This window comes from Cygnus atratus, chromosome 1 (genome assembly GCF_013377495.2).
Source record: "Cygnus atratus isolate AKBS03 ecotype Queensland, Australia chromosome 1, CAtr_DNAZoo_HiC_assembly, whole genome shotgun sequence".
Classification (NCBI taxonomy): domain Eukaryota; kingdom Metazoa; phylum Chordata; class Aves; order Anseriformes; family Anatidae; genus Cygnus; species Cygnus atratus.
The window spans coordinates 140,048,060-140,072,916 of NC_066362.1; the positions used below are offsets into that span (position 1 = coordinate 140,048,060).

The following is a 24,857-nucleotide window of genomic DNA, read 5'->3' on the forward strand; positions in this document are numbered from 1 at the left end:
GCTGGTCCTCAGTAAAGTAATGACAAATTAAATACGCGGGGAAAAAATATGCATTTTTTAAAATCAAAACTTGAGTTTGTATAGCTCAGCATTTAAAAATACTTCCTCATGAACAAAAATTTAGAATTTCTTGAGTCACTGTATTGGATTGTGGCAACAATATTTCTGTCCCCATGCTCTTCTGAGATTATAATTATACTGTAATTTTTGTTCCTTTGGTCTTGGTCTTGTCTCGATGCCTGAGCCAGTCAAAATAATATCCATGCCAGCCATGCTTGATTATTGTTGCCTATTGTTCTCTAAGATAGCATTGACTAGATTAACAAGACAGGAAGAGAGATTTTTCCTGCTTATTTCTTCCCCAAGTGACGCTGCTAGAACAAATGCCCAGGATGTGCAGGAGAAGGCAGAACCGTTAATACTCCCCGCACCGTTCCAGCAACTATTTCAAAATGCCTTCTCTGTGTTGTCTCCCAGGCATATAGCAGTATTCCCTTGCAAGATGAAAATACTCCCTCAGTTTATTTTCAACTCCCGTGACCCAATAGTGATGGGTGTCGTTGTGGAGGCAGGCCAGGTGAAGCAGGGCACTCCCATGTGCGTACCCAGCAAAAATGTAAGTAAGAGCCTCTTTCTTCCCCATGGACGTCTGTTTGAGCGGGTAGTCGCTGGGATGAGGCGCCAGGAAACGTTTGTGTGCCTTCCCCCACTGCACAGAATTTTGGTAGGAGATGAGAGTCAGTGTTAGATCAAGTCTCCTTCCCAGTGATCAGCCATGGTATTGTGCTCTGCTGGGACAGTTGCGTCCTGCAGCAGAGAGACAGCCTCTTGACCTCCGCAGTGCTCTACCAAGAAGCGTGGCTGTGGCTGTCACCTTCCCTCCCAAATTCCCTTCCAATTTCTGTATTGTGATACAAAGGAAGAAGCAAAATTCATTCCTGGTTGCTAGTAAGGGGGGAATTCAAGTCCTGATATTCTGAAGGTTAACAAATTGGTATGGCAGATGAAATACAGGTGGGTTGGTACTGCTGCCCTTTTCTGTACACGCTTCCTGTGCGATATGCGTGGCTTTGCAAGCTCTGGGGTGGCTGCTCTGATGCATTGCTTTGGATGAGCAACTGGCAGGAATTTAGAGGAGGGTGTGCGCACGGGTTTTGCTTGTGTGTATTACACTTTCTTCATTGTATTACAGTTTGTTGAAATTGGAATAGTTACAAGTATTGAAATAAACCACAAGCCAGTGGAGGTTGCAAAAAAAGGCCAAGAAGTATGTGTTAAAATAGAACCTATTCCTGGTGAATCACCTAAAATGTATGGGCGACATTTTGAAGCAACAGACATCCTCGTCAGTAAGGTAAAAGCCATCTGTATTTTTGGTTTATGACGCAATGGTAACTTGCTTGAAGTGGAAATGTTGCGCAAAGCCTGGAAAATTAATATTAGCAACCTTCCATCAGAGACTGAGATGCTTGAAATTATTCATGTATGGCATTGCTCAACAGTGTTTCTCTGTAGCCTTGTTTTGAGATCGGTAGTGGTGCTGCTTGAGAGAACCGAAGGAACGATGTACTGTAACTAAAAATACCTGGCAGCCTATTGCACCAGAGAGGGTAAATGGCAAATGAGCTGTTTGCATACCTTTGTATGTAGCTGGTGCTCAGAGCAGTGTAGCAGTCCCCCGTGGCATTACAGCGCCGTCGTGTTTGCCTGGTTTTGAATGTGTGCAATGAACAGCAGAGCTTCACTCGCTCCAATTCTGGAATGCTGGGCTCAGGCTAGGAGACGAGCCCGTGCTCACATTTTTTTGCTGTCAGAGGCAAAGCCAGAGCTCCCCGTGTTCCCAACTGCATTATCCACCGTGCAGTAAGGCAGCCCTCCCCACACGTTAGGACTGGGAGGTAGTGCTGGTGGCACTGGGGGAAGCAGGATAACATCCTTTGTCACGGGTGCTTGGATTCCTGCGCAAGGAGCGAGATGGTCTGTGCTTCTGCAGTCACCACAGTCCAGGTTAAGATGTGAGGAGCAAAGAAGGGAAATGAATGAGACGAGCTCTGCAGCAGATCAGCAGCAAAACTGGGTTTAGAAGTAGCTTTCCTGTTTTGTAGACTGGTGCCTTCTCTGTGGATCAGCTTTCACGTGGTGGAAGCAGTTGCCGTTATTAATACGTGTTTCTGATGGGTTTGTCTTGTGTGTTACAGATCAGTCGTCAGTCCATCGATGCTCTGAAGGACTGGTTCAGAGACGAAATGCAGAAGTCTGACTGGCAGCTTATAGTAGAGCTGAAGAAAGTGTTTGAAATCATCTAGATAAGTTTTTACAGCAATGGGGAGGCAGGAATAAACTTGCTGTTCCTGTTCTAAAAGTTACCAACAAAGTCGTATATTGAAGACAGTGTTGGATATATGTTTGGGAGGAAAATATGTGGATAAAATGTTTTCCATGAGAAACCAAGAAATTTACACTGGTTTGACAGTGGTCAATTTACATGTTCCCACGGTTCCAATGTGCCTGTTCACCTTTCCCACTGCCCTTCCTAATACTGGCTGCTGTTTTAAAGTTTGCCCTTTCTTCTCTTACACTTTCCTTCCACCCTTTTTCCCTCCTCTCTCCAAAATAAAGTAAAATAAATTGAATTTTTATTACAGAACTAAAGCTCTTTCACTTTTATACTGATGAGATCAGTACTGCAGTATTTGATTAACCAAGCTTCTGCAGACTTTGTGATTCTTGGGACATTTTTGATGTAAGAAGTACTTCTTTATTTATGCATACCTCTTCCCTTGACTCTCTTTTCCAATATTCTTCTGCTTTGTGCCTATAGAAATTTTTTTAAATAGAAAATTAGGCAATTGGATATTTCTGTATTTGCTTTGTGTGAAACAATGATGTAAAGCATAGTTGGCCGCCTTTTACTGCTTGTACAGTTCATCAAAGTCGACCTGTAATCATTATAACGCAGAGCCGCAAATAAAGGAGATGGACATGGTAGCCCCTTTGTTTTACAGTTTGCTTCAATTAACAAAATGTCACCTCCTGGGCTGTTACAGACGGTGAAGTGCCGGGCTGAGGCTTGCCTCTCCCTGCCTGGCCAAGTCACAGACGCGCATTGCAGCAGAGGCTTCTTCTGGCTTCTCTTCCCTGTGCTGAGCGTGCGCTGGGCGCGGCGCTCTCGGTGGCTCATGCTTTTTGTTGTGTTCCAGCAGTAGTGGTGTTGCAGGCCTGGTGTTTAGCAGGTCAGAATTACCGGAGGTCGCCGCGGGGTGGAGTGTAGATGCAGCATCTTTCAACCACTATTCAGAGTGGCAGTAAGCACCTGCAGAGCGCTCGTCCCCAAGTAAGCGGTGACTTTGGATGCTGCCTCAGACCAGTTGAGTCATCCAGCACCGCGGGACTGGACCAGTTCAAAAGGCATTTGGTCAGTGCGGTTTGTGACAACCAGGAATCAGTCTGTAACCCCAGTATCTCCTGACCCTTTGTTCCCTGTGGTTGCCCTCCTAAGCTGACAGCTTGATTGACGTGTAATCAGGTGCTCTCCTGGTAACTGCCAACTCACATTGAGAGATGTGTAACAAATACTTCTCGAAAGCACAAGCTGAAGCAAAGTCGATAATGGTCTTTCATGTAGCTGAGATTTTTAGCATTTAAAATATTTATTAAAAAAAAAATCTAACTTGTAACAAGCAGCTTGATCTGATCACGTTTCTTCTGTCACTTAAATTTCTTTATTTTCTTTGGTTGGACAAACATGAATTTCACGGTAGGGACTGTATGACCTCCATTACAAAGGAACACTGAATAATGTGCTACCTTTGATAATGGAATTTAACTTACCAGACTATTTTTTTTGTTTGTTAGACTTTAAACTTGCCCTTGACCCAGGACCTTTTCAGTATGGTTGGAGTGTGGTACACATTCACATCACTGGGCGTCAGTGATTTAGAATAGAATGCTCTCAAGTGTCACAGTGAGGAGACTGCATTTAATTGTAATGATTTTTCTTTCGCAAACTATGCAATCGTGAAAGCTACTCTAATAAAAAGTTCTTAAGTTAAGAACACTGATGTGAAACAATGTGGTCTTGATGTATTCTTGTTTCCTCAAGTATGGCATGGGAAAGGATGATGCTAGTTTTGCAGGCTGCTATTATGAACCTTGTAGAAATACCTCCAGTAAGAGGTTTTAAGGAAGCAGGTACCTTGAATGAAATATTTAAGGGCTTGAAGCAGGGATCAATGAGAGAGAATGAAAACACAAGTAATCCTCTTTTCTTTTTTTTCTTGAGCAGCACTCACAGGATCAAAGCTGTGTATCTGACACCTAACTTGCAAAATATGGTCTTGACTTTCAGCAAATACATTCTTCTACAGAAACAGTTACCAAGCTGGTTTTATTAAATGGAGAAGGAGAAAGGTTGCCCATGACTTTGTCCAATTGCATTTTGAATATCTCCACAGATTGAACCGCCATACCTCCTCTGGAGAACCTGTTGCAGGGTTTGTTTACCCTCACAGGGAAAACAAAATGTGTTGTTTTAATTGGAATTGGAGATATTTTTTTTTGTACTGCATCCCATTGCCTCTTGCCCTGTCATTTGATACCAGAGCAGAGTCTGTTTCTGGTTTCCTTGAACTGCGCCTCCCTTCCCCCCCCCCCCCTTGCTATCTGTACACAGGGGTAAGATCTGCCTTAACCCCCAAATTGTCTTCTCCAGGCTGAACAGCCCCAGCTCTCCTGCGCCTTTCCCTTTATGAGAGATGCTCCACTCCCTTAATCATCTGGGCTTGGTCCAGGATTGTCTGCATCTGTTGTGCACTTCTCTTTGCTGACCTTCACGAGGTTCCTCTCAGCCCATTTCTCCAGTCCGTTGCTGTCCCTCTGGATGCAGTAACACCCTCTGGTGACTCACATGACAGTTTGAGTTACATGCACACTTACTGCGCTCCCCTCATCCACCAAGGTAGTCACCTTGTTCCAGACGGCTGCCACATTAGTTCCTCTCCCAGGGTGGGTTACAAGGGATGCTGAGGGTGCAACCTAAAGCTTAAAGTACCAACTACAAATGTCAAACCTGTCCCCTGTGCTACAGCTGGTCAACTGGCTGCAGAGCACTCCCCATCCAGCTGTACTGCCTACTGCAGTCTTCATTCTCTTCAGAATGAGAAGAACAGCTTTACTTCAAGATACACGGCCAAATGTTACTGGATGAGGCTGGTATACATCTAGAAACAGTCCAAAACACCAATTGTAGAGATGCAAGCATACACAGCCCTGCCATGGACACAAACTGTTGGGGTCGTTCCAGGTATAAACCCATTTTTTGAAAGGCTTCTGCTACTCACTACAACCTATTTTGTTACCTTGCAGAGGAAATAAACGTTCTGGGGTGGTAGTTGAAGAGTAGAATGTGGCTCTGTCCAGAGCAAGAGCAACTCAGAGGCCTGGTACAGACAGACTTAAACCATGCTCCATGTTAGCTACTCCCTGGCATACAGTGCTTCCCTTGGGTAACTGTTCACCCTTCGTTTTCCTTCAAGAGCATGCAGCTCCAGGGACAGCTGTGCACCTGGATATACAGAGCTCCGAGAGCAATTATGCCTCAGCTAGCGCCACGTGTGCTGTGGATGGGCCGGGCTACCCTGGTTCCTGTCTTTGAAGGATGAAACAGAAAACGAGCCAATATTCTTGCCTTGCATCTGTAATAACATCAGTGGAGGGGCATGGTGTCGAACCATGTCACTGTAAAATGAATCAAAGCTGCAGCTTTAATAAAAGTGATTAGCTATATTCAACTGAAGCATGACAAAATAGAATCAGTACAAAAATATACATACAGTTCTTTATTAAACAACTGTAAACACTTCACTGTAAAAATCCATAAAACTTTATAAACAAACATTTTGTAAATAGATTCTATACTACAATAAAAGAATTTTAACACAATTATTTACATGCAATACTGACAAATTTGGCACTTTCTGAAAAGAAATGTACAAAACACTTTGTTGTTTAAAAAGAAATTTGAAATTATAAAAACTCAGGGCATTACTATCATGCACTTTGCAAATACCTCACAAGCACTTATGGCACAGCTAGCAGAGAGCTCCAGGCTCTCATCAAGCTCTTTACTACAAGTTCAGATAACTTTTAATGTGCTTCCGTAAGTTTGTTGTAAAACTACCTGAACATTGTCAAGAATGAAGTCAAATGCCATATTCCAAACTGATTCCACAGATGATTGCATTAACCTGAAGGGAAGAAGGAAAAAAGAGGGAGAAAATTACAACTACAGAACCACCTTTTTTTTTTTTTTTTTTTACATTTACTTTTGGTCTTCACGCTGGAAAGCAAGATCACAATGGTACGCTGTATTTTGACTTGATTTTGGTAAAGCCTTCTCTCTTCAAATATACCAAGTCTTAGCTAATGCCACAGGTTCCGCTGACATTCACCAGCAATATTTCTGATGTAAATAGTGTCACCAGTTCGTAAACATTAGCATTTTGCAGTGGTTGTAAGCATGTAATTAAAGCAGTAGCCTTCTAAAAACTTTACTAAAGAATCAAAAATGGCAAGATTCTGGATCCCAATCTTTCCTTCCTCAAACCAAGACATACATGCTACAACTTTCTTCCAACAAATGCCATCATAATTAAGGCATTATAATAACACATATTGAGGGCACTATGTTGTGTGTATTGCTAGAAGTGGAACAGAGTCACAGACACGCAGAGGTAAGTATGAGCTCACTCCGTCATTCAGCTGCCACTACAAGCAAATGAAAGGAAGAAAATGCCCAAGGCAGGCATTTTAAGATGCATCCTGTGTCTTTTCTCTCTAAATCCCCTTCTAGATGGCTATTACAGGAGAGCAGGGGGCCCCTCCACGTACAACTTAGTAGGACCTGGTATCAGTTTCATATGGACAACTGTGTATTGTTTGACTCCTGGTTCCTTGTCCTACGCTTATCAGCCTTCAGAGAGCCATACTGCTACCAGTGCACATCTCATATACATGGAGCACCAGGAGTGGGATGTGATGCTTTCCCAAGAGTTTTATAAAGACTATACAGCATTCAAAGCAGTTAACTGCACTGAGCATTTCTCATTTTCTGAAGCCTAAAGACATCCCATAATACAAAAGTGTAACAAAGTTTTTACACTGTTGTAGTCCTTCGGGTGCTGATTAGTTCTGAGAATTAAGTATTTTCCAAACCAAAGACACTGAAAGCTGAGCAGCACAGCTATCAGAGAGTAAACACGTCATGAAGGGAACTTGGACTTCCTGACACATGGGAGAAGCAAAAGGAACACAGTGACTAAGTAATAAAAACATATTTAATAGGGTTGGAGAGGTGAGACAGATCTGGATACAGAACTGAAATCAGATGAAACAGATGAAAGATCTAAGGCAGCAATGACAAATGAAAACAGGATGAAGGGACAATGATGACAAAAATTATCCTCTGGCTGGAAACAGAACACTTTGTAGCAAATAATATTAAATGATACTTTTGCTTTTTCACAGATTACCTATTTTATCAGCCCAACCTTTTTCACCCCATTTTTTAAATAAAATTTAAGCTTAAAATATTTACATTCATCAATGGAATGCCTAATAGACTTGTGGTCTCACACTGAAGTACCTAGTGGATAAGTGCAAACAAAACCAGCCCAAACAACACAAACATTAGCAATTAAGCTACCTTTTCATGTATTTAACCACCAGATCTAACTTTTCCAAATCTTTTTCTTCTATTAGATCAGTACAATACTTCACAACCTGTAGAATGTCTTCTTCCATAGGATCTGTAAAAGAAAAATATATTAAAAAAATGAAGAGAACTAAGAGAACCTTTCTCCAAGTATATTTAAATAAATTATTATAGAATAATTAGAATATACTAGAAAAAAATGTCAGTGTTAGCCTATCAGGTGCCAATTTGACAACTGCTGTATTCCTATATCTCCCTCCACCATCAGAAGTTTTGCACATAAATGGACTGCAACACCCTGAAATATCTGGCTTGTCAACCTCTCCTCTTTTTTCCTCCCCTCACTTGTAAGAACAAATTAGAGCCAAGCTAATATTAACCGAAAGGAAAAGAAATATGGATTTCAAATGGAATAACTCTTTTGAAACTCTTAGGAGAATAGCAGTGTTCAGGACATGAAGAATCTTGGAGGTCAGATCTTCCAAGATAATAAGGGATTGCCAATTGTGTGACATCTTGTTGAAATTCATATCACAATTTAACAACAGTGTTAAACTTTTGCACTTTATCCTAGAATTCTTTCTGGCGTTTTTAGGTAAAAATATGCATTCCTTTCTCTCTAAAATGACATCTTCCTAAGAAAGGAATTCCTTTTAAAAACCTCCTCACTTAATGGCTGTTAACCTGGTGGGCAAAATAAGGAAAACCTTTCATAGAAGTAACATCAAGGCACACGACAAGAGCCTGACAAAAGGGCTGAAGAGAGAGCAGGTGGGTTTTCATGGTGCTAAGCAAGAAACAGGAGCAGGCAAGAACAAGAAACAACAACTGTGCAGCAAGAATCAAGTTACCGCAACACTTCAAAGCAGTAAGACTTCAAGATTACTGTGAAAAGTAACCAGTGAAAGGAAGAGTGAAGGAAAAAGGAACAAAGTACAAAAAGCCTGCTAAAAAAATAGTTTTCCTTGTGATACAAGATCATCGCTGGCATGCCATCCCTTACCTGAAATAGTTGTTATCCATTCTTTCAACAACGTCTTTACGTCATTGAATTCAACAGCTCCAGCTAGGTTGGGTGCCTGTGGCCTGAACGAACCAGGCTGTTCAGTCTGCAGAGCTGATGGGCCTGAACAATCTGAAGTTGATGGAACTGCTTCCAGCTGCTCCAAACATAAAAGTTGGTAATGCTCAGTCTGACAAATACGGTAACACCATATACATGCATGTAGATAAGTACATACTAAAGAATCCAGGAAAGAAAACAAGCTGGTTTTGTGAATATGGACAAAGCCTAAAGAAATGGACATAGCAAGCTGTTAAAGTTACCTGAGCAGCTGTTCCTTCCTGTTTCAAAAAGCTATCTATTAGCTTCTGTGGGCTTCCAGATGTAGCTGGCATGTTTTTTGCAGGGCTACCCAGGAGTTTGTTTTTCAAAGGACTCTGAATCTTTTTTGCAGGACTGACCGGATTTTTTTTCCTGATTTTTTTCTTGTTTTTCATTGTTGCATGCTTCAGGTGTAGGCAAGGATTTTTGGATACTGAAAAAAGACAGGAATAGTCAGTGATTAATACATTTAAAATTTAGTACTTTTCCATTGAAAAGTATCTTCCCTAATAATCTATGGATCAACTGGGAAAATATAACCTAGATAAAATGACTTAGCTTCCACATGCCATTTCGGATATGGGCAATGGTTTAAGTACTTGAACAGCACTGCTAGACATTAGTATACTTAATCATGAACCTTTTAAATATCAAGCATTTCAGCGCTTGAATATGAGCAGCTAGTGAAATCTGAAGCCTACTGGACAAATTGCTTCACCCTAGAGCACTGTCCAACCTAGATACCCATTAAGGCTTTCCACCAGCGATTATCAAAAAAACAGCGGCAAAAAGGCCCCCAAACTGCTTTTATCTGCAGTAGTCCACTGACTGAAATCAAGGTTTCATTGTAATAATGCAGTATTAAACTGACAATGAACCCACTGGCATTTCCAACCTATTTTATGACACTTTCACAGGGAAGTTACCTCATTTCTTCAACTGATTATAAATAGGAGACCTAAGTGATCAGCTCAGAGTAAAATCATCCATCAGACACAGTGAGATGAATTATCCCTCTAGCTCCCTGAAACCCATACTACTGCTATACAAACCAAGAGGATGCTGATCTGAGCATACATGTTTACCTAAACTGAGTACTGAAGATGCAGTACTTTAAATCACGAGACATACCAAGTTTACATTCCATTCTGCAAACATAAGGATGTGAGCGGTTTCGTGTCACAGTCCCAATGAATTGAATTAATTACCCATTTCAGTAAAGCCAGGCATCTGTTTGCAAAATGAGGCCACAGCTGGTGGTAACTCACTGTCTACCAAAAACACAGAAATTCGATTTAACACAGCATCGTCCTAGAAGCTTTGTTTATATTTTCTGGTTTGTATTTAGGGTTGCGAAAATCTCTTCAAATAGTAAACAACTCCTATACAAAACTATTGTACAACTAATACATACTTACCAGAAGTATTAGCAGGTTGCTGTTCTAGTTGCTTTTGCCTTTGATCATATGCATCTCTCAGTTCTGCTTGCAGCTCAGCAGGTAGCGCAGCAAAAACCTCAGGGTCCACCTGAACAGCGACAGAAGATTCATTTGATTATTTTACCAGAGAGCAACACTGCTTGCTTTCCTCTAGATTACCCACATAAGAACGGTATTTACATTTTATGCCAGGCAAAACTAAATGAAATACAGCTGAAACACTGTAAAATAAAATATGCTGTACATTTTCTTCATGTACCTATGCTTGTAACAACTACAAAACCTTCCTTTTAACATTACTCTACATTTTACAGATTTATTATTTACAGGCATATAACACACTAACCATTAAAAATGATCACAGGTGTTAACAACCCCTCCCCCCGAGATGTTCCATCTTTATTCACCTACTATTATACAGTACAGCTATATTAACAGCACAATTAAGCCCGAGTTGGAGAACATTTCCTTCCAATTGCCAAACAGGAACACTTTGACAACTGGACTTTTGTTCCTCCTTTTCTTTTGATACTGCTACATTCCTCAGACAAAATATCCTTGGGAATAGTCTTGCTTCTTCAAATACGAGAAACGCAAATCCAGCTACCTTATATTTTGAACTACTGCTAAAGGGTTTTAGTAGTCCATCCCTTCAATGACTGATAAAAACAGAGTCCCTTCCAACTGGCCTAGGGGCTTGGATTCTAGATAGGAAACCATTTGGGAGTATGCCAGCTGCCATACTCATATGGACAACAGAAAATGTCATGTATCATCTTCCCTCACTATGTGGCTGAATGAGCAAATTAGTGTCCCTCTATTCTTGTATTCTGAGTTGCCCAATATTCTTGAACAGTGTTTCCAACTCATAGCCTGCAAAATCTAATTCATAAAAAGCAAACCTATCATTTAGAGGATTAAATTTGCTCAGTGGGAGAATGCCCTTCATTTCTCTGGTAAAATTCTGAGATGTGTACAAACAACAACAAAAATTACTCAAAACCTGTATTACTATTCTAAGTGCATGATACAGTTTCTACCATTATTGGAGATACTATATTTAAAATACTGGGATGCACCTAAGAGCTACACCTTATTTTCAATGGATATTTGATCATTTTTTTCAACTGTAAAATGTATATATTTGTCAGGAAAGTAGACTGTGCCATTCACACGTTATGTCTAAATTATATTGATAACAAACACGATCATGCTCCCACAGGTAAAAGTCATCAAGTCAGAACAAAGTTTTTTGCATTTTTAGAACTCCATGTGCCAACATATTTTTCACCACATGAAATATGCGCTAATTAAAGGAAGAAATGGGAACAACTCTGGCCTCAATCGCTCTACGCATTGCACAGAATGAAGCATTGTAGTGGAATGTCGCCAATCAAGTCTTAAATCACCAATCAACTCTTAGTAGTCACCAATCAAGGCTTACATTATTTTTAAATATACATTTTATTTAATAAAACTATTTTTAAAGGTTAATGTCCACTGGCTAGGCATTCAAGAATTCAGGAATTTGGGAGGCCCAGTATTAACATTTTTTGTGTATGTGAATTGCAACTGTTCCATGACATGACTTAATTCATTCAAAAATAAGGCAGTACAGGGAACTGACCATGGTTTTGTCATTCCCCCCACCACTGCCCTGTGAAAGTGTAACATTTACTCCAGTGACATTGTCCTAATGTAGCTTTCACATAGCTGTATCACATCCTCAAGTTATGGAAAATGTCAATTTTTATAAATTCAGCATAGATACCAGTATTTTTGATGTGCTGTCCAAATTTGCTTAAAAAGCATCTTTACCATGTTAAGGTAATATAAGGACATGGTGCAAATTTGCCACCAGGAGTTAACCCCACTACTACACGTCATTTGTTTCTAAGCATCTGTAATCTTTATTTCTTTCATCCTTTCCTTTTATAGGATTCAGCTTCTGCAGAGAGTTACAACTTCTAAATGTTCAAATTACTTCGGCAGCTGACCTAAATGAATGCAACATATCTAGATGCTTTTTATGGGAGAACTTTCAGCAACAAAGGACATTTTCCACTTGTTTTCTAATGAAAAAATCACTATCAACTTGGCACCTAGTTACATAAACACAGTTCAGACAAAAGGAATGAAAGGCTGAAAAACAAACCTAATTAAGCTATAAAAAGATGGCAGGGCATCATTTACACTTGCTGAGATGTAGTAAAACACTCAATTTGGAATGACTTGTCACTTTTCTATATCTGAAGTCTATTACTAGGTTTTGAATGAAAATGTTGTTAAATGTTTGTATATACTCATACAATATATCCACCCACAAAGACTTTGACAATAATAAGAAGGAGCTATCCAACCACGTATGTATTACGTATATATATAACCATATATGTATTATGCATTAAACTCGGACCTAAGTGAGAAAATGAAAATTGTGAATCTTAGTTCCGCTTTTTGTTTCCAAAAAAGGAAGCTTAAATGTTTTCAGGAGAAAATTTGGAGTACAAGCATAAGGCATTCTCAATTAGATAGTATGGATATCTAGGCAGTATGGATATCCGACCTGCTTTTGGCTGGGACAGAGTTAATTTTCTTCATAGACGCTCTCACAATGCTGTGTTTTGGATTTGTGATGACAATAGTGTTGATAACACCCCGATATTTCGTTTGTTACAGAGCAGTGCTTACACAGAGCCAAGCACTGTTCAGCTTCTCATGCTGCCCTGCCAGCCAGGAGGCCGGGGGTGCACCAAGAGCTGGGACGGGACACAGCCTGGGCAGGTGACCAAGTGGATTCCTGTACCACCTGGTGTCATGCTCGGCAATAGAAGCTGGGGGAAAGAAGGAAGAGGGACGACATTCAGAGCATTGGTATTCACCTTCCAGAGAAACCACTGCACATGATGAGCCCTTCTTTCCTGGAAGTGGCTGAACATCTGCTTGTTGATGGGAAGTGGTGAATGAATTCCTTTTTTTGCTTTGCTTGCGCATGCAGCTTTTGTTTTACCTATTAAACTGTCTTCATCTCAACCCATGAGATTTCTCACTTTTACCTTTCCAATTCTCTCTCCCATCCCACCTGGGGAAAGTGGGCAGGCGGCTATGTGGTGCTGAACTGCCTACGGGGGTTAAACCACAACAATATTCCCTACAAATTAATAGGAAAAAAGCCTATTCTTGAACTACATCTTCAAAATAAAATGATGCTCTCCTAAGCTGACGTGTTTGGATCAAGTAACACAGTCACGAAATGCACTAGGAGATAAGAGACAGGAAAACAGTGCAAACTGAGCGTGCAAATTACAGATTTCTAACGCAGTTTCAAAAAGTAATACTGTTATTAAAAAACAAAAATAATTAATTCTCAACTGCATAATACATAGATGAGGCATAAATATGATAAACTAAATGCAATTTTTATAGAAAGACATACATAGTTATAACTTTCTCTGAAAAGAGTACTGAGTGGTAAACCAAGTGAGGAGGGATGTGATTTCACAGCATAATTTAACCCGCAAGTCCAAGATGCATTCATTGATAGGCAAGAGTTTAAGTGTGTAATTTAAAACAGCTGAGGAATGGAGAATTCCTTTACTGTTCTCACGATATCCCCATATGGAAAAGCCAGCTTTGCGGTTCAGGAATGAAAACTGATTCAACTGTTTTTGAACCAATCAACTTGGATTGAGGTGAAGAAATTTTAGTAGCAGAATGGACTGCACATCTTTTAAATAATAATTATGCATTAATTACTGTTTAGCAAAAGCAGGTCAGGAATTTCTATCTAATTTCCAAAGTATTCTTTGTCAGCTAAGCAGCATTATGTCTCAGAAACAGCAGCAAACATCTCTCTAAATCTGATTTGGTGACTTCACTTCATCTGAGAACAGCCATGTAGCAATGACAAAGCAAACAAAAATAAAATTGAGCAGTATTAAAAATAATTTTAAATGATGCATATGCAAGATATCGTATCTTTGGGTATTTCAATCTGGGATTTTTTTTATTTTATTTTTTTTTAACCCTACATTGGTTCAGCACCATCTTGGATTGAAGGGTGGAATATCACTAGGAGCATCATTACCAGGTACCGGCTCCCGTTCCAAGCCACTATTCTGAGAAACAATTTTGCTCTTTCCTTGTCCTGAACCAGCTTCTCGTTCCAAAATTATGGAGATATGCACAATCTTAGCCATGCCTGCTTTTCTCCCAGGAATGTGATATAAACAATCACATCTACAGAAGCTAGTAGGTTGGCTTTACACCATCAGAGCATCCACTTAAATAGAGCGAGCCTCCTGTGACTAGCTAACCTGATTTTAGGACAGCTTGACTTTTGACTGATGGTGCAGTGTAATTCAGCTGCAATGCAGAAAAACAGCTATTTACACACTAGATTGCAAAGCAAAGTGTAAATAAGGGGCTTTACATTAAGTAACAGCAAAACCATGGACATACAGATGACTATAAATCTTTAATAAATGTGTATCACACTTGGTTTGTGATGGAGCAAGTTACATTTGAAAGCACAGGCTTTTTAAAGATATTAAAGGATCATAAATAAATTTTGAGTAAGTAACAGACTATAGTAATTCTGGCTCAAAAAAAGCTGTTAACTCCCTGTAGGTAGAAAGTTGACGTTTATTGATACCGTGCAAACATCCTACCTGTGAGAAAGCTGGCAAGGCAATTACATTAATTCCCACATTGGCATTTGGTTCTTGGAGCTCTGGTACTTGTAAAAGCACTGTTCCAACTGGTTGTGAGAGAAGTGCAGTGCTACATCCGTTTATTGGCTCTTTTTTGCTCTCTCCATAAGTCTCTCCTTGCTGAATGGTGTATATTTGCTCTACTTGTTCTCGGAGATCAGGTGGCAGAGCTTCTAGCACAGACTTATCTAGCTACAAATACAAAAAAGCTTTTAGGTTCTGAGGAATATATCACAAAGTTAATTTTAACACCCCCCCCCCCCAAAAAAAAAGTTCTATATGGTCTTTGAATTTTGAAAAAAAATTTAATCTGCGTATGCAAACACATTTGGCGACCTGACACTCTCTGCAGCAGCAAGATGTAAATTAAAAAAGTCATTTAACACAGACCAGTAAATATGAATGCTCAATTTTATCTTTTCATGATGTTTAGGGTTCTCATCACAAGTTACATACAAGTTTTCCTCTACAGATAAGAAAACAAATTCTGAGTTCAAATTATACAGCTGACATGTTGATACGAATGCTAAATTGTTATCTGGTTCAAAACAGTAAGCAATTAATTTTTCTTTATATCATTCTATGGTAAAATGTTATCAACTTACTTTAACACTATTACATATGTTTGCAAGCTGTCAGATTTTTGCCATAGATTTTGACAAAGAAATGAGCTTTAGATTCAACTTTTTCCTTACTGCAATTGGTATTTACCATCAATTATCAACTTGAAATAACTGAGATGACTGCTCAGTACCTAAAAGTTGTTGGCATATACAGTGACAACTGCAGAAGTGAGGAAATGAATATGACAAGCAGATTTAAAGTGTAATTTTTCTCACAAGTAAAATTTGAGTCAAAGTATGTAGTTTTTCCTGTAAGTTCTACTAAAGGAGACTCCATAGGACTGCTAGAAAACTTTACCTTTCACCTTTAAGAAGAAGATTTGGAGATTGCTATGTATAATAATCCTATAAAGATCTTCTGGAAATCCTGGTTTTAAAATAATCTTGCTGTTCCTTTCCTAACACAGTGTATATAAGCAGCATTACAGGACTGTCACCACTCTTTCCTTGTACTGATTTCCATATTATAATATGGTTATTACGCAAAAGAAACGATGAGCCTATTGTGCCATAAGGTCACCGAAGCTACAGGAACTATACTGCACAGCTACTGCATTTTTTACACTTTTTTTAATGTAATAATCTTACATACTGCTTCTATAGGATAATCTGAGAAAGTGGAGGAGCTCCACATTGTTCAGTCAGGTTGCTTGTACGTCCTGAGTTAGCTTTAGTATTGCTTTACAGAAAAAAATGTTTTCTGCCAAAAGCACACTTGGCTTCTACAAACGTATAGATGTTTGGGAAAGTTGTTAACAAAACATCAGCAACTGCTCTTGCAGAGTTACAGAAATTAAAACTACAGAATTTTAAGTAAAGTATTCAAGTCTGTTTACACCTAAGACACCTACAGAATTCAGTGCAACTTGCTCATAACTGACCTTTAAAACCAGATACCTGCTTATAGGGGCTAGAAATAAGGGTCTTCCTTTGTTAAAAAACAAAGGAACAAAAAACCAGCCAGACAACCAAAAAACCATAATTTGTATTTGTAGGGAGAGGTGCAGCTGATACAACAGAAGGAAGGGAAGAACTAATTGAGAGCAGCCCTGCAGAGAAGGACTTGGTGGTTCTGATGGATGAAAAGATCAACGTGAGCCAGCAGTAGGAGCCTGCAGCCCAGAAGGCCAACTGCATCCTGGGCTGCGTCACCAGAGGAGTGGCCAGCAGGGCGAGGGAGGCGATTGTCCTCCACTGCTCTCATGAGGCCCCATATGGAGTGCTGCATCCAGATCTGGGGACCCCAGCACTAGAAGGATGTGAGGCTGTTAGAGCAAATCCAGAGAAGGGCCATGAAGGTGACCAGAGGACTGGAGCCCCTCTTCTATAAAGAAAGGCTGGGACCTCATTGTGGTCTTTCAATACTTAAAGGGGGCTTATAAAAAAGTTATTTTATATTCTTGAGTTTTACCTGGGAAGCAGAAGGAACCTCAATACTCAAATTAAGCCTGGATTTTACGCTGATAGGAGTATGCAAGCCATTGCATTTGACAGCAGACTCAGTCTTGTTAACATTAGAATTGAGACCAGACGTGAGATGGGTACCACGAGACGGAAGAAAAGTGCAAGTTCTTGAATCAGAAGATATTTCAAGGTCCATAGCAGCAACAAATACTATACATATGAAAACAAAACACAGAATGATCATCTGATAGTTAAAAACTGAAGTTTCAAGATACAGTGAAGCTAATTTCTAGTTCTCATTGCTCAATAGTTTATACTGTGTATGGCATAATCATGTAACTTTTTATTTTGAAGTTACTGTTAATATTTCAGCAGCAAAACATGCTCTCAGTGAGTTTATATTAAATAATTTATACTTGTGTAATATAGGAAAAGTATTCAAAAAGATAATCTAAGTTCAAGCCTTTAAGAACTGATCATTATCACACGTGCAAAGGACAAAACTTACTGACCTTCCTTATGTTCTTCTTCTGAGCACTTTTTTGCTTTCTGAACATGAAAAAGATCAATAACTGAATGTGATCCACCAGGTAAATGTCCAGATTGTACTGCTGAATGAGACGAAGTGGTTTTACTGATGGGAACTAACTGCTGTACCTGAATTCCAACCTAAATCCAAAACATTAATACATTAATTTTATATTTTCAAAATAATAAATATAGTAACAACAAGTTCATAATAGCATTCCCTTTTCCTTCTCAAACTGGTTACCTGCTGTAGGGGTGGAAGAGAATGAGAAAAGGTACACTGAAAAACACATAAATAGTCACTGAAAATATCCCAAACAAATCCCAGGATAATCCACCAAAATCCAACAATTAAGAAATTACAAAGATAATACCATCTTAACTTCTCTGATACAGAAAAGTGCTGTCAACAGGCCCATGAAACAATGCATTTATTATGAAATTTCTTAGACATTAAAAATACAGAAGTACTGAGCAGGAAAAGTGATTAGTATTAAATATGGCTACACGTCCAAAAATTGTGTATAGGACTCAGAAAGCATGTAGAGGAGCATGCAGAGGAGCCAGTGAGGGTATTTTCACCAGGTCTTCTTCTATAAACACATAGCAAGGATATCATTTGTTACCAGTTTTTTAGTTGTGATTAATCGGCTATTAAAACATCATTGCAAAAAGTTTTTCTTTGCACCTTTATCTTTTTGCTTTCAAATATTTCTAGATTGAGCTCTAGAACTTAGGGATTTTTTTATTTTTATTTATTTTTTATTTTTTAAAAAGAGGAGAGATTGAGGTAGTGTTACGTTAAGTCTGCAAGACAAGTGAATTAACCTGCCCAAGTGTGGGCATCAACAGTGAAGGATATCACTTTAGGACACCCCCCCCCCCAACTTTTTTTTTTTTGTGTGAGAGAGAGGAAAAGGGCACATGACTCAAGCTTAAGGGGACTAGCTCCAATACAGACATCGGCATTGGAGATGACTGAAGTCAGTTGAAATGAAAACCACCCAGGGACCTCAGATATACCTGCACTTGATGATATAATCTATGACTGAATGGCCCCTCCAGAATGAACAGAGATATCTGGTCAGAGGAAGAATTTTAATCAGCTCCATTTTAAGAAATGGCTGATGCCAGAACAGTTTCATCATTGGTTTACACTGGTATGACAGAACCGCTGAGATTAGAAAGTGTTCTAAAATAAGTCATAATTCAAAAGAGCCAGCAATTCACTTTCAAACAAAGGCTAAACCATGGGCTGGTAACTATGCTGGCTCTAAGACTTGCAGTCTAGATCAAAAGCTCCTCTGATCTGTATCTCTGATTGGACTTATAAACAGTATTTATATTAGTTGCTTAACTAACAACTGTGTAAAAGTTTACTGAAAATTCTAAGACAAAATAAAATTTACACGCTGTAATAAAACTGCAGAATATACAGTCTTTGTAACCATAAGCTGTTTTATTCAAGTTGTGGATTAATCCAGGTCACAACAAAATTTTCTTTTACAGTTATGGTTTTGTAACTGTGCTTTTCAAAGGTTATGGTGGTAAATGTACAAAACACAGTATGGTTGGATAGCCTAATTTACCAAAGCTGTTTATGGCCTACTCTTTTGCTTAAGTTTAATTGTCACCTACCATGGAGAACTAAAAATCTGTGAACAAAGAAAGCTGACAAAGAGAATAAATTTGGGTTTTCCCATTAACTCACCCCTCGCATATCAGATATGTTCAGTTTCATTGTGTGAAACATGTTTAGAGTTTCTTTTCCAATTATTTTTGCACTGTCTGTTGCATGGTCTAGAGTCACAGTCCTAAAAAGGATAAAAAGCAGTATTAACAAGGAAACTGTTTCACAGATCCTGAGGACAACAAAAATTCTGTATTTATTCCAGAGAGAACCTCAAAGACAGACACATCATAGTTTCTTTGTGTACAGAAACTGAACATTATTTTTTCCCTGTGGCTTCTTCTCAAAGGTAATTAGAACTAAGCATATCCTACAGAAAACAAAACACAAAACTTAAAAAAAATCACAGATTATTTAGTAATTGAACATTCCCAGTGTGCAGTCCACACATATATAATATATATTTGTGCACGTGTTATCTTTTGAACCAGACAAAAATGTTTCACTTGGCAATACTCACAGAAGCATACTTACACACTACCCTTAATTGAAGCTCAGTTCAATATAGGGTTTGCCCAGTATTATCTCAGTTGAAAACTGAGAAATGGGCAACTTTTGGCAATAACTCTCATACAAAAACATCTGCTTGTAAGTTTTAGAAATCACCACTTGAGAGCTTTGTAGGGCATTAGTAGCACTTAGTAGTTCTGGATTCTCCAACAGCACAGCATTTGAGACAGTTAAGGACAGAATTGCAAGTGGCTGATCAAATGTGTATGAGGTATGTAAATTTTTCTCAGAGGTAACCTACGTAGTTTTAACTGGATAGAGCGGGCTCTACAGACAACAGGAAGTTCCACCTCAGTGTTTTGACAGTGTCCTCAGGACAGCTTACTACCTACTTTGATGATGTCTCCTTAAATTTCACTCTGCTTCTGAAACTGTCAGAAAATGACATGAACAACCAAATGATCTCCAGAAAGGTCTGGTTCTGCCAATATGAAAATGAAAGCCTTCCTGCTGCTGCCAAGAATGTGAAAAACTCCCTGAGACCTACAGGTTAAAATTTTAAGAAAAGGAAGAAAGGAGATCAGTATCACAGTTAAGATGCTACTATGCAAAATATTAGGGAGAAACATATGAGTGGTCTAAAGGTACTGGCCATTTCAGAAGTGTATTTTATAAAGGTGTGTGCTGTATCATCAGAACTTGGTATCAACAAAGTAGTATAATTAACACCTCAGAAAATGAATTTGGTAATAAGCATGCCTGTGGGTCTGAGTTCCTTTGTAGGACTGTGATCTACTATTATTCTAGGGAGTCTTGACCCGTAGGACAAGAAAACACAGCAACTCCTTCACCTGTGAGGTGAGGAGGTAAGAAACAGTTCATAAGCTATAACCAGAGATACCTTAAACTGAAATAAAAGAGAAACTTATCACCTTAAACTCCAGCAAATAATCCCAAACTGTTGGAACTAGGCTGAACATAGGGAAAACACATCTGAGAGAACACCACCCTGAGACTCTAATCCATTCATTTGGATGTAATTTCCACAGTTTAACCTGCTGCTGCTAAAAAGCCTTTCACCGGATTGTATGGAAATGCTTTAACAAAGACAGTAATCCAGCACTTGTCTCATCAAATAATATGATTTGGATTGACTGGGGTTGCCAAGTTCATCAGTAAAGGCAGAAGCAGAAACACAGAAGCTGCCAGAAGAGATATGGGCATCAGAACTGCTTCAGCTATGTGTGAACAGCTTAGCACCTTTGGATGTCCCCATTATGTTACCTTAACTCTTACTTTAAGAAATAGAGAAACTTCAGGACACATGTACATTAGCTTGCTTGACTATGGAAATGAGGTCCAAAGCATTGACTTACTCATGAGAAAGCAGCGTGGCATTAGCTACTGATAAAGGAGGAATAAATCTCTTCATCTACATGTCCTCAGTCCTAAAAAGGTGTTAACAGTGGATCTTCAACTTGAACTCAGGATACGCAGAAGACAAAAGTATTCAAAATACTGATGTATTTTCTTCTTGATATTATCAGTCCCAGAAGGTCATGAACTTCTAGTAGCAAAAGATTATTTTTGTACTGTTCTGGTTTTTAATACAGTAGAGTTATGTCATAAGCTCACAAGTATGAGACAGACCCTCTGTACGCATGTCCTACTGCTGAACTCTAACACCCTCACCTCCTCAGTTATCAACAATCATAAGCAAAGGACCCTTCATTTCAGGATGGATTCACCTGTTACAATAACCTCAGATGGAGGGAGAAATATAAAAACTCTTTGAAGATGTCAAATGCACCCTCATACAAATAGTAGAGGGATGGTCCTATACTGCCTAAGGTACAAATGCTTTGATACAGAAGAAGTGTCTGCCTGAAAAACAAAGGTGTATTTAGAAGGTTCTGAGACTATCCTGTATGAAACCAAATGCAACTACAAGATGCCATATGCCTGAATTTCATTCTCGTGTTTTGATGAACATAGCAAGCATATAAATAAATTAGTGGTAAAAAAAAGTCTTTAGTTGACATCATCCATTCGAACAACTGGAAACAAACAAGAATAGGAAATAAATAATGGGTAAGAGTCATAGGACTGCCTGTGGAAACAGGGTTCTCCTCCTCCGTTGGCAGTGACCTGTCAACTGGTTAGTCAGAGTAACTGGGTTATTCTGTTTCACTAGGGATGAGCAGACAGCCACCACAGGCAGCATCTCAGTGAGTTTAACAGTGCTGCAGGGAGACCAAGCAAAAAGGTGCTTTACTATGTTGGTAACGATCCACAAGAAAACAAGATAACTTCTGATGAGGAACTTATGACTGTATGAAAAAACTTAACTGTGAGTGAACAAGTTGCTTTCTTGAATAGCTGAAACACAGGCACAGAGAACTTTGGTACTAATATTCTAATTCTGATGTTAGTGCAGGTTTGCTATGTAGACAAAGAGGTACCAAGCACTTTAAAATTTCTGTCCTGTCTTACTGTAAGTTTCAGTGCTCAACATCCTGCAGAAATGTGTTCGTGCCTACTCCTGACCTCTTTTTTCCCCCATGCATAGTTACCTGGCAATATTATCACAGATTCCATGACCTCCATATTTTGCAGGCTCCACTGGTGCCCCAGCCTTTCTGACCATGATCTTAAGGGTCAGTCGTTTACCCTTCATACCAGCAGCTTCAAGTCTACGTTGGATTTCTTCTGAGAGGCTCAGAAGGAAAGCCTCTGCTTCCTTAGGCTGAACGGGAAAAACAACATTCCACTGTTTAGATGACTACTGTTCTTTCATTCATATATATATATAAGGTAAATCATTAAGCTTCAATGTATTCCACTTCACAAAGCGTTGAAGCAGGTATCACAAAGATTTAAAAATACACATGATTTTATGAACTTAAAAGAGCAAAGTGACTCACAGGCAATTGTCTTATTTGCGTTTTGTTTACACTGCAAGTTGCTGAAGTTAGGCAAGATAGTAGATTCCTCCTGTAATGCTGACATAAGCAGTAAATACTAAGCCCTTTTGGAAGCAAGTCTTTTAAAAAAATATTTAAAAATAAATTTTAAGTCTGTTTTTAAGAAGGGTAGTTGAACAGTGGAAGAGGTTACCCACAGAAGCTGTGCAGTGTTTGTTCTTGGAGATTTCCAACACCAGACTGGATAAAGCCCTGAGCAAATGGCCTGATCTCACAATTTCCCCTGCTTTGAGAAAAAGGCTGGAGTACAAAACCTCTCCCCCAACCTATTTTTTTCCAGTAATTTCTATAAATGCTTCAGTTTGCAACAAAGTTATTTTTTACTACGATTTTTTCAACAACAACAAACCACCCCAAACTATTTGCGAAAAGTCTAGCAAAAACGTTCTGCTGGAGTAAGCTGGTGATTGTTTCAGGCACTGGCATATTTGAATAATCAGCATTTAAATGAAAGAGAATGCTAGGTGCTAACAAACCTACTGCAGTTCTCTTTTTCTGTACCAGACTTGTATAACGAATGCAGAATAGCAAGCTAATTTTGTGCAGGCTTCTTTTCAGTCCAATACTTTTGCAGTCTCTCCTCCCATTTTATCGTTTGGTCTCCTACTTCTTCATTTTCCTCATTTCTATTTGGTGGCTAAGATGGTGCTCTAACAGATCAAAGTGTAAGTGAAAATAATCAGAATATGAGAAGATTCTTCTACAGTTGAAAGAAGTCACTGCAGAAAAGAAAGATTGAATTTACCTGTGTAAACCTTATTCCATAGTTGATTTCCGCTGAAACAGATTTTCTTTCTTTTTCTGTGCGAACAGGTCGATCATCTAAACCACGACAAAACCTGTAGAGCATTTGTCCTGTTTTTGGACCAAATTCTTTTTGCAGTTTTGACATTGAAGCACATTGCAGATCTCCACAGGTTCTAATTCCCAAAGAAGCCAGCTTAGATTCCATCGACCTGCCAACTCCTAACAACAAAGCAATTAGTTCTGTTAACTCTACACAGTTCCGAGCCATCCATGTTTTGAACAAATAAAATTTGCCCTTTTAAACTTAGGCTACGTTGTATCAAATAAATAAAGACAATAAATTCCACTCAATGAAACATGTTTCAAATGGAAACTTTTGCTGTCTTCAACTCAATTTAATTTGTATTATGGATTTAAGATGTCGTACTGTAGAACGTTTTTTATTTGTGTGAAGTGTGAATAACTTCTGCCTATAAATCTTCTTGACAAGGTACTGCCTGTTGCAGTGTATATAGCTCTGAATACCACAGCATTCAGTCCAAAAAGACTGTACAACATGTAATATGCTTATATACAAGGGATTTAATCTAAAAGAAAACCAACAAATATTTTGACTACTGTTCCATCACTTCCTAGGCAGAAAAAATACTCTTTCAAGCAGAAGTGATAGCATACGTGTACCACTTGTGCTTTGAATTACCAAGCACTGGAAATTGTAGGTATCCATGGCAACTGCACATACCTAAGTGTGATAAACTTAAGTATATTTCTGGGACTGGGAAAGGTGGGCTGTTACTTCCACAAATATTGGTCTTAGGAGTTTACACTACCAAAGTCTGTGAAAGTTAGAAAATCAGCTTCTATCTTCCATGATCTGTTTCCTTATCTAGTGATATTATTGGCAAACACTCGTAAGTTTTTACTATCGCTGTGAAAATGAATATTTTCAAGTTTTTGACTTTCAAGTCATTTCACTTTACAAATCATTTTCTAGAGGAAAAATATTTCCCTTAAGTTACGCCAGAGAAATGGTGCTGCATTATAAATTATGTTTGTCCAGTAAAGGGAATGCGTAGAGAGAATTTCTGGTAAACCTGCACCTGTGTATGCATGCTATTCCTACCACTTTTCCATTTCAGTGTTTTTTTTTTTTTGTTTGTTTTTTTTTAAATATTCCCCTCCTTCCTCCCTTTTTCTTTTTTAACAGAGAAATGTATTTTTAACATTTAACATTAAATGTGAGCACAACTGCAGGCTGAACTTAGCTGATCGCTAGGACACAAAACATAAATGAGTGCTTATTCAGCACTTTTTGGACTACATCTGTGTCATATTATACTACTAAAGTACTGAATAACAATACACTACAGAGTTACATGGCAGAAAACACTTTACTTTACAACTCTTAAGTATTTTCCTGGAACTATAAAATACATATACATAATGAAAAACATTTTTATAAAG

General features: G+C 38.8%; 2 protein-coding genes across 15 annotated transcripts in view; one reads left to right on the forward strand and one right to left on the reverse strand.

The window, feature by feature from the left end:
* Positions 1-2,988, forward strand: part of EIF5B (eukaryotic translation initiation factor 5B) — a 34,610-nt gene extending 31,622 nt beyond the window's left edge. For both annotated transcript variants that reach the window (XM_035558024.2, XM_050713600.1), the window contains exons 22-24: positions 478-616; positions 1,193-1,354; positions 2,199-2,988. In XM_035558024.2, coding sequence (XP_035413917.1) covers positions 478-616; positions 1,193-1,354; positions 2,199-2,306 — 409 coding nt within the window. In that variant the 3' untranslated portion in view covers positions 2,307-2,988. The remainder of the gene's footprint in view (positions 1-477; positions 617-1,192; positions 1,355-2,198) is intronic.
* A 2,836-nt stretch (positions 2,989-5,824) lies between these two features.
* Positions 5,825-24,857, reverse strand: part of REV1 (REV1 DNA directed polymerase) — a 57,243-nt gene continuing 38,210 nt past the window's right edge. For 10 of the 13 annotated variants that reach the window (XM_050709512.1, XM_050709497.1, XM_050709491.1 and 7 more), the window contains 11 exons: positions 23,392-23,612; positions 22,236-22,408; positions 19,234-19,336; positions 17,507-17,663; positions 17,002-17,204; positions 14,926-15,159; positions 10,235-10,343; positions 9,038-9,249; positions 8,715-8,871; positions 7,703-7,805; positions 5,833-6,245 (listed from right to left, as the gene is read on the reverse strand). In XM_050709512.1, the coding sequence (XP_050565469.1) occupies positions 6,134-6,245; positions 7,703-7,805; positions 8,715-8,871; positions 9,038-9,249; positions 10,235-10,343; positions 14,926-15,159; positions 17,002-17,204; positions 17,507-17,663; positions 19,234-19,336; positions 22,236-22,408; positions 23,392-23,612 (1,784 nt within the window). In that variant the 3' untranslated portion in view covers positions 5,833-6,133. Of the gene's footprint in view, positions 6,246-7,702; positions 7,806-8,714; positions 8,872-9,037; positions 9,250-10,234; positions 10,344-14,925; positions 15,160-17,001; positions 17,205-17,506; positions 17,664-19,233; positions 19,337-22,235; positions 22,409-23,391; positions 23,613-24,857 lie in introns of all 13 variants that reach the window. The other 3 variants (XM_035558012.1, XM_035558011.1, XM_050709516.1) reach the window with 3 other exon arrangements.